General features: G+C 32.6%; 1 protein-coding gene across 1 annotated transcript in view; it reads right to left on the reverse strand.

Annotated features, from left to right (window-relative positions):
• The window catches only part of LOC143050792 (protogenin-like), a 74,430-nt gene extending 65,132 nt beyond the window's left edge, over window positions 1-9,298 (reverse strand). The window contains exon 1 of the mRNA XM_076223907.1: window positions 9,065-9,298. Coding sequence (XP_076080022.1) covers window positions 9,065-9,125 — 61 coding nt within the window. The 5' untranslated portion in view covers window positions 9,126-9,298. The remainder of the gene's footprint in view (window positions 1-9,064) is intronic.
• Window positions 9,299-10,654: the final 1,356 nt, after the last annotated feature.

Below are 10,654 nucleotides of genomic sequence, written 5' to 3' on the forward strand. Positions count from 1 at the left end.
TTTAATAGATTCCAGGAAATTATGTATAAATATTGATTTTGTTAACAGCTGTTTATTGTTAAACACAAATTTTTGAGAAAAAAGTACTTTGATGTAGCATGTGTTTTTACTTCCTTGTCAACAATACAAGAATAAAGGGTACAAATATATCAATCTCCTCTCACCAATAACAAAGGCCAATTTAGGGGCCCACAAGGCCTAGTCCCCCTTACAGGAGGCCAATTTAGGGGGCTCACAAGGCCTAAGTCCCCCTTGAAAGAGGCCAATTTAGGGGCCAATTAGGCCTAGTCCTCCTTATAGACCTTTTAATTATGATTATACAATGCATTCTACTCTGAAGGTTGTCTTGTTGGAGGGTAGTAATGGGGGTATTGCATGACGAATAACAGTAAAAAGTCTTGCCAAATGACCTTAATGGTAATATTTTGTGCATGACGATAACATGTACACTTTCTTTTAGAGCCTAAACTAATAAATTGTTTGTTTCCCCAATCCCAACCCTGCCAAGCCAGTTGTGGGTAGGTACATGCAGGTAGGGAAATATTTTATTTTTCTAAAAATTGAATATTATCGGATGATCTCAGGCAAGCCTGAAAATCCAAAATGAATAAAAAAATATTTGACCTAGTATTGGACAATAAAATTTTATGAGTACTGTACCATTTTTGTAGGGTCGATCAGGATTGGGGAACCAACAATATTTTATTTTAGGCCTAAGATGATAAAAAAATCAACTGATTTTTACTCAACACATTAATTTTTTTCCAAAAATGACACTAATGTAAATTGATTATCATAAGTGGTTATGACACCTATGACCAATTACGATAATGATATTTTGATGAATCACGGTAAAATGTTAACCAATTTGACGCTAACATTACCCAAATATGACCGTTTGACGCCTGATTGTAAAGGGCATTACTACGTCCCTCTTGTTGGGTTCCCCCTTTTTTCATAATCCTGAAAACACACCTGATGTATGTTGGTCTTTCTTGCGTGTCTATTTGAAGAGGGGACCTTTTTTCGGGATGTCTGCATGAGGATCAGGTGTTTTTAAGCTAGGGATTTCAGATAACCTAAATAAGTGACTTTGAGGATACCATCATACAACTTCCAGATATCCACTTACGACTTTGAAGCTATCAACATTTAAACTTTCAGAATAGTGTTCTTAAATACTCAAAAGACTTTGATGCTACCTAAATATAAAGACTTTAAAACTTTTGGCTCTTCAGAAATGGCACACCTGCAGATAATAACCAGTCAAGAACTTATAATGAAGCTACCAACATTAGAACTTAAGAGTCTCAAATCACTTCAATAGACCACAAATAGTCAAAAAAAATAAAATAAGGACCTAAAGAGCTACGGTTCTGCAGCTTACCAAAATAAGACTTTAAAAGTTTGTAACATAAGTAGCTACCCCAGTACATCCTCAGATAATAACCAATCAAGGTTTAATTAGATATCGGCCCTCACAAAACTCCCAAATTTCCTGCAAATGTACATCTTTCAACACAAGCCTAAAGAACACCACAACTGCAACAAAAACTTATCTTTTAATTTGTTCTTCAACCATGGCCACTTTACAACATGTTTCACTTAATACATCATATATATGCTAATAAAAAAAGCGTTGGCAAAAATTAGTTAACCAATTTTCCCGTACAAGAAGAATCAGCTATAGAGAGGGTGACATTATGAATTCATGAAATAATAAAGCATTTTTACTGAATCCCCCCAAAAATAATCATTTTATTCCCAAGTCTTGATAAATGTTAGTCCAAAATTCCAACAAAATATGGACCATATCATCATGATCATGAAACTCAGAAAAATTAAGGGTTAAGAACAACTTCTTGAAAAAGGTCTATCTGGACCTCATAGAAGAACAGGTTTATATCTACTCATTAATGTTAATGTACTTGTCTGTCATTATTAAATCATTGATAGGTTCCAGCGCCCCTTTTCACTTAAAATCTAACGCTTAAAATTGATAAATTGATTGAAGTTATACCTAAATGTTCACATAACTTACAAGTATTTTACTCATACGATTTTTTGTGAAAAGATGGAGTCACATGCTTTAATATGTTGAAAAACATTCGTAAATATAGCTCAACATGCAGACTTCTAATACGTTCAGGTATTTCACATCCAATTTTTTATGGTAATATTCTTTATAAAGCACAAAGGTGTCAGTATTCACCTCAGAAACTTACAAAACCTTTGAATAGACTTATTAAGAAGGGATATAATTACGATACTGTTGTCAAGTCATTAAAGATTGCATATTTTGGCGTTAATATTGAGTCACTGATAAGGTCTTTGCATCGGAACTAAACACATTTATTCTAAAAACAGTTGTTGGCATGACACGGGTTATGTTCTTCTCATATATGTCATGATGGTATGATACTAAACCCCTAACGGGAAGGATTGTGCCTGATGTTCATATGATGAAATCATAATCTTTCAGTCAGTTTAGTTGAAGTCTGGAGCTGGCATGTCAGTTAACTGCTAGTAGTCTGTTGTTATTTATGTATTATTGTCATTTTGTTTATTTTCTTTGGTTACATCTTCTGACATCAGACTCGGATTTCTCTTGAACTGAATTTTAATGTGCGTATTGTTATGCGTTTGCTTTACTACATTGGTTAGAGGTATAGGGGGAGGGTTGAGATCTCACAAACATGTTTAACCCCGCCGCATTTTTGCGCCTGTCCCAAGTCAGGAGCCTCTGGCCTTTGTTAGTCTTGTATTATTTTAATTTTAGTTTCTTGTGTACAATTTGGAAATTAGTATGGCGTTCATTATCACTGGACTAGTATATATTTGTTTAGGGGCCAGCTGAAGGACGCCTCCGGGTGCGGGAATTTCTCGCTACATTGAAGACCTGTTGGTGACCCTCTGCTGTTGCTTTTTATTTGGGCGGGTTGTTGTCTCTTTGACACATTCCCCATTTCCATTCTCAATTTTATACATACATTTGAATTATATGCATGACAGATGAACAATCTACAAGGCAATTATAAAAAAGACTTAAGAAGAGAAAAGGACTATTTATTTGGATTTGACAAGATAATTTAGGCTAATGTATTGATTGCGTCAGGTTACACACAATCTTGTAAACATTATAATTTTATCTTTTAATTTAAAAGGACAGGATATAAAAAAGAGAAAGGCACACGAAGGTTGAGTCATTGAAAACATCAGCTCAATTAATGTAGAAAACGGTGACCTGGAGAATCAGGTAACAGCGGTATTGAGGGGTATTATTACGGGGGTACTTAAAAAAGTTTCAAAACAAGATACATTGATGATCTATAGGTTATCCAGACAGGGTTATCTTTTCAGAATGTTAAGACATTCTAACCATGTCTATTAACAGTTTTGCCACAACCTCTGAAATACGGGGTTAGGAGGTACATTTTTTGGAGGTTTAAAAGTTGTCACAACGAGATACAACAACAATCTTCAGGTTATCTTTTCAGAATTTTAAGACATTTTAAGACAGGTGTGTCACGTCTGTAAACAGTTTTTGCCTCAACCCCTGAAATTAGGGGAGGGGGGACTTAAAAGATTTCAAAACAAGATACACAATCTAGATTCACATGTTACCTTAAAGAATTATGAGACATTCAAAACACTGTTTTAAACAGATTATCCCACTACCAATTGGGGGACGCATGGGGCCTCTGTGGCTGAGTGTTCTAAGTACTTACTACTGTAATCACTCAGTAGCCAGTCAACCCTATCAGTGGTTGTGATTTGAAATCCTGCTTGTGCGAGTGCACTCGACTCTGATTAATTGACTGAGGATTGTCAGTTTTTCTTATCAAAGGTCGGTGGTTGACTCCAGGCACTTTGGCTTCCTCCACCAATAAAAACTGGCCACCACGAAATAGCCCGAAAGCGGTGTTAAAAAGAAGCGTTAAAACACCATAATTCAAATCAACCAAATGAGGGATACCTGTTCTAAATGTTCTCAACTACATGTACATTTTTATGTATCAGATTTTATTATCATTTTCATAGAAGCTGCTCTACATTGTATATGATTTCTTTTTTTTCTTAATGTCCAGTGGCAAATAGTTCATTCATTTTTAGGATGATGGTGAGTCCTTTTTATACATGTTATAGCATGATAGACAAAAGAATTCAGAAGCCAATCCAGAATTATTTTATAAAGAGCCTGCTTATAATATACCCAGTACATTTGTACATGTGCAGTATTTGAAGACATACTGCCAAGCAGACCACAGGGAAAACATCTTTTGGACGATTTAATACTTAAAGTTAATTTTATTTAGAGTCAGGCATGCTACTGTATACAATTCAACATACATTGTATTATACTATATCCTGTAAAAAAATAGATTTTTTAATTTCTTTTGCATTCAAAAGGGAGCATATGCCCACTCTACGCCCAATTTGATCCAAGAATGGAATGAAAGAAATTTACATAATATCCAATTGGATCAGGAAATGTTTGCATTATAACATCATGTTATATTGTTATCTGATTATACAGTCCATTTCTACTGGAGTTAATCAAGGTGCAATCTTTCAACACATTTACATTTATACATGTTGACTTCATACATGTAAATCAAATATGACCTACATATTAATAAAGAGTTCAAAACTTCCCATATATATCATGTATATATAGCAATTTGATGTGAAAAGAGTGACTCAAAACATATCCTTAAATGAAAATGTAGATCGCAATTGTATGTACATGTATCTATAGACCTACATATAAATAAAGAGTTCAGAACCCCCCATATACATGTATATAGCAATATGATGATAAAACACTGTGACTCAATATATCCTTAAATGAAAATGTAGATCGCAATTGTATGTACATGTATCTATAGACCCACAATTTTATAAATAAAGAGTTCAAAACCATTCCCGTATATAGCATTATGATATTAAAACACTGACTCAATCCTTAAATGAACATGTAGATTTCTATTATATGTACATGTATCTATAGACCTACATACATAACATATAAATAAAGAGTTCAAAACCCCCCATATACATATAGCAATATGATGTTAAAACACTGTGATTCAATCCTTCAATGAAAATGTAGATTATTAGTGTATGCACATTGTATCTACATTGTTACAAACAATTGTAAACCCCCACCATTTTTTGCCCACAGACATTCATTAATAAACATTTCCAAGGACAGTGAATGTAAATACATGTTAAAATCAAATATTATCATAGTTATTCGAAATCTGACTTCAGTAACAAACAAAAACCATATGGAACAGTCAGAGATTTTGTTTGTTTTCATTGTAAATAATGGGTTGTTTTTCTTTGAGAGGAACCCACATGTATGTACAATGTATATTGTTTTAATATATATCAAAATTAAGATACTAAAACATTACATAATGAATGAATAAAGTTTTGACTTTGCAGTAATTTTCCAAAATATCATTTTCAACAACACTTCTGCAAAAAGCTGAGATAGCAAAATTAAGTGTTAATTATTTTCAGTGCCCAATATTCTCTGTCTTTGAAAAAAAAGAAGTGAAAAACAAAACATCACAACAGCTAATGCCATGGGTGTCTAAATTTTTCAAACTTCTTAAAAAATATTTGCGTTTCTGCTATTTACCCCACCTGTACCTTCATTTTAGTGCCTCGTAACCCTTAAGAATTTTAGCAGCCAGTGGCTCTTGAAAGTCATGTACACATTTCAGTATATCTTACGATCAATTTCAATCAGAAGATTTTTAGTTAAAAAGAGTAGCTGGGCTGGTGGGCCTGTCACGTTCAGTTTGAAGACTTAATTAAATTAAAATTTGTTATACAAATTGAGAACTGTAATATATTTTAGATGTTACATAAGGCAGGTTATGCAAGTTAAAAAATACTTTTTGAACTTAAATTTCATAAGATTAATTTTTGATATACATGTAGAAACTTATATACATGTATAAAGTAAACAACTGACTCAAGGCACTCCTATAGATGACATGTAAACTTACAAATGTTCACCTTACATTTTTCATAAACATTATATAAAACTTAAGCTGCTCTATTAATTTCTCCACTGACTGATCTAAAGTATCATATTTTAGGCCTAAAAAAAGTGAATATACATTACAATATGTTAGAGAATCTAGGATATTCAATTTTCACACAAGAAACATGATGATTTTTTTTATATTTTGATCATACAAAATATATAATAATATCTACACTGCCATAGAAGGATCCTATAGACGTGGCAATTCTACACGTAATTACCCAGAATTCTCAAAAAATCTTTACGGGACCACAAAAAATACAAATTTGATGATATTGGGGTGAAAATTTGGTGGTCCATGGTCGGTTTATCAAGATTCCTTCAAAACATTTTCACCATCATCAAGTTTTTTATATTTGCTAACTTATTTTTGCAAAGTAAATTAAATGACAGAATTAGCCAGTGGCGGATACAGAAACTTTTATAAGTGGGGGCCCAATCCCTTCCTAAGAGGGGGCCGGGTGAGCTACGGTCATGCTTCAGTGAATTCCTATATAATCAACCAAATTTTTCCTAAAAAAGGTGGCCCAGGTCCCCTGGGTCCCCCTCTAAATCTGCCTCTGTTGATAAAATACCATGAATGTGTTCATTGACAATTAAAATGCAAATCTGGTTGAAGTATCTATCAGTACCAGCATTTCAAGAGGAGTGGTAAGCAGATTTATGAAATCCAAACATTATTTGTCACTTATAATTTGAAAATGTTGCAAAGACCATTTTTTGCTAAGGTCTGAGTCCCCAATAAATAAAACAGGAGGTGCAAGATGTCATTGTCAGTATGCAAGACTCAAAGGATTCTGTAAAAGTTTGCTAATTAATTGTTGCATTTGACTTGTAATGTCCAGTGGCAAATGTTTCATGCATGTCAGAACAAGAATAAATTAAGAAGAAGTTCTGTACACTAAATGCAGATATATGTAACAACAAAGGTATGTACCTTTTCTGCATTAAAAGGTTTAATTTTCGATCAAAGCTAGCTGGAGCCTGAAAAAAAAATACAAAAAAAAAAAAAAATAAACATGATCTATGATTAGCTGTTACTAATAACGACAGAAAATTGCCCCACCCCCCTAATTTCTAATTTCCCCCAAAAAAATACAGATATTTTGATTCTTGAATTGCATTATTTCCAAGTCCTCTACAACTTAAATAACAGGTGTATAACCTTTATGGTAAATAGTTTGTTAATTCAAAAGCGAGATGGACCATTTACATGTATCAGGTATTGTCTTTAAAACACTTGCAACTGCTGACTTTAAAGAGATCATAAAGTTGAACCTTAAATATTGTGTAACTTCCAATAATCAAGACAAGCTTCCGTTTGAGCAGTCAAATAAATCAAGTTTTGATTCTTATACATGGTATAGGGATCAAGGATGATCAACCCAGCAGGAACCAACGGAAATGCACAAGTTGTAAACGCTTAATAAAAATAATAAACTTTAATAATCATAACAAAATTTACATTTTTATGCTTAAAATAGATAAGTGTTTTGAAAAATTACCTAACAGTCAGAGAAGCAAATGAAAATGCCCAAGGATTTATAAGAATCCTTGAAATATCCAACTTTATCAGATGTAAATTTTAATTTATTAAAAATAAAATACACCTCACTTATGATCTACATTTATTTTATGTTATATTTTTATTGAACAGACTGATGTACAAAGTATAAGTTTTGCAGAAGATAATTTTTAACTATTTATAGTAAAATGAGGGTATAGAAAAATATTGAGGTTTTTTTTCCTTCAAGGTGTAATAGATTTTAAATGATCCTTTAATGGAAATGCAATACATTTTGAAAAGAACTGATATTTTATCATTTTATACTTTATAAAATTAAATCTTTGAATATTGTGTAATGAAGTTTACTTTGCGAATTTATGAATAAAAAATGATTCTATCCCACAGTGGATATTGTAATTACATAGCCTTTTATAGCTGACTATGCGGTACTGTATGGGCTTTGCTCATTGTTGAACATGTTGAAGGCCGTACGGTGACCTATAGTTGTTAATGTCTGTGTCATTTTGGTCTTTTGAGGATAGTTGTCTCATTGGCAATCATACCACATCTTCTTTTTTATATGTTTATCTCCAATAACAATAATTCCATCATATAGACAGCCTGCATATATTTAGGACTTACATTAGTACTATAAAGTTAATTAGTTAATTAATCCAAGAAATTAAAAAACTGAATAAGTATGCAATTATTCTATTTTTTCTCAAATGATCACAATGAAAACATTTTATCTTATAGATTACAAGAAAAAATGTATTAGTAACAAAAGAGCAAGGATTTAATTTTATTGAAAGAAAAAATTTGAAAATAACAAATCAATTGCACAATTTAAATATAATGTATTCATAAGAAATATTTTCAAAAAAATGAAAATAAAGAAAAACAGATGATTTATTTGGTCTGTAATTTGAAGTCTTAAATCTATGGTTGAGACCCCATAAACACATTTGTTATTCAAAAAATGACATGCTAAGGTGCACATTGTTTAAGTTCAGAAAATAACAAAGAAACAATATGTTACACATTGTGCACTTATGCAATTAAATTTTACTCAATGTGTTGATTTTGTATAAATGTACAAATGTAAAAGTAATACATTGAAATCCATCATCTTCAAATACTCGGGTCAATTTGAGGTCAAATATCTCTGACAACAAGGAGCTCCAATACACAATTTCTTGTTTATTTCATCAAAATAATAAATATCGGTGTGAAATCTTCTTTTCTATTTGATCTGTTTTCATTGATAATTCAACTGCACTACAATGTTACAACTGTCAACAATATCTGACCCTTTCATCTTGTGATAATCCACAAAAAACAAATGTTATGTAAGAAGTAGGTCACGATTGTGCATACAAACTTATTGAAAAGCACGCCGCCATTTTGTGCAGCAATTCTAAAAGGTCACTCCTCTTGAACACAAGATTATTAACATTATTCAAGCGTTAGATAAAAAATAACAAAGTACTTACCTTGAACGAATATAAATAAATATACTACCGCAAATAATCCAGCGGCAAATGAGAAAAACATGGCAAAACTGTCCAAATCATGAGGACCTGCATAAAAAATACGGTTTAGGTGTTCGCCCCGGGTGAAACCTTTCAACTCTAGCGAGCTGTGATACGGTGCAATACTTTACATAATCAAGTTCCTGAATGGAAAATAGGTTAAGTATTGATGCACGGTGCAGATTTTATCAGTAATTGTCGCAAAATGACTATTTCTTGATGTTACTAACAGTTTTTTATTTGTGACACAGGTTTTAAGCGAAAAGTTATTGTACTATCGTATAATGTTATGTGCTACATTACATAATTTATGCACTACAAAGTAGAAGTTTTGCAGAAGATAATTTTTAACTATTTATAGTAAAATGAGGGTCTAGAAAAATATCGATTTTTTTTTTCCTTAAAGGTGTATAGATTTTAAATGATCTTAAATGGAAATGCAATACATTTTGAAAAGAACTGATATTTTATCATTTTATACTTTATAAAATTAAATCTTTGAATATTATGTAATGAAGTTTACTTTGCGAATTTATGAATGAAAACGATTCTATCCCACAGCGGATAGTGTAATTACATAATTATTACTAGTCGAAAATTTCCTTTTATATCCGAAATAGATATGGTACATACATTCTAAAGTATTGAACGTTTGAGGTCATGGAGCACTGAGAAACTAGATGCTTTCTGTGTGCACACTGCTTCTTTTTAATATATATCGGATTTTTTTTATTATGGGGAATGTGTAAATGAGACCTAATGAGACAGCAACTCGACCAAATAACAAAAAATACCGAACACCCGAAAGAAAATTATCAAATGTCAAAATCAAATGCTCAAACCATATATTCTATCTATGTTCAAACACACCAAGTGGAACTTCTGGACTAAAAACCGAAAGAAATCTTAAATATAATTTATTTTTAAATGACGCGATGGACATATATGCCCTCAGATTTATAAGAAAAAGTGCACATGAAAGTTAGTCTATGAAAAGCGTCATCAAAATTATCTTAAAAACAAATTCATGAGCATTTCTGACAAATCCAAGACATAGATATAAAAATTTATCAAGTATACATTTATGAATGAGATAGGGGTCACAGAGGCGGGTTTAGGGGAGAACACGGGCTCGCCCCCCCCCCCCCCCCCCGGCCCCCTTTTGAGAATGTTTGTTGTTGATTATATATATAGGGAATCACTGAAACGTGACGGGAGCGGGCCCCCTCTTAGGCAGCCAGTCCCCCACTTATGAAAATGTCTAGATCCTCCACTGATTGATTCCGTCCCGTTCAGCTGGGGTCACACATTTCAGCTGGGGTCACACATTCACGATTTGTCATTGACTACCGTCCTTGACAGAACCATTCCCGATTAAAATTTGTCAAAAGTCTGATCAAGTTCCTGTGAATCGTGGATGGAAATTAAAATTTTAATTAAAATTTGTAAAACAAATATATAATTTAATCACGACACCAATCAGATATTGTTCAGGAAGCGTCGATATTCAACCGTTCCCAAGCAAATGTATCCCGATAATCCCGTTCTAAT

Source organism: Mytilus galloprovincialis, chromosome 11 (genome assembly GCF_965363235.1).
Source record: "Mytilus galloprovincialis chromosome 11, xbMytGall1.hap1.1, whole genome shotgun sequence".
NCBI lineage: Eukaryota > Metazoa > Mollusca > Bivalvia > Mytilida > Mytilidae > Mytilus > Mytilus galloprovincialis.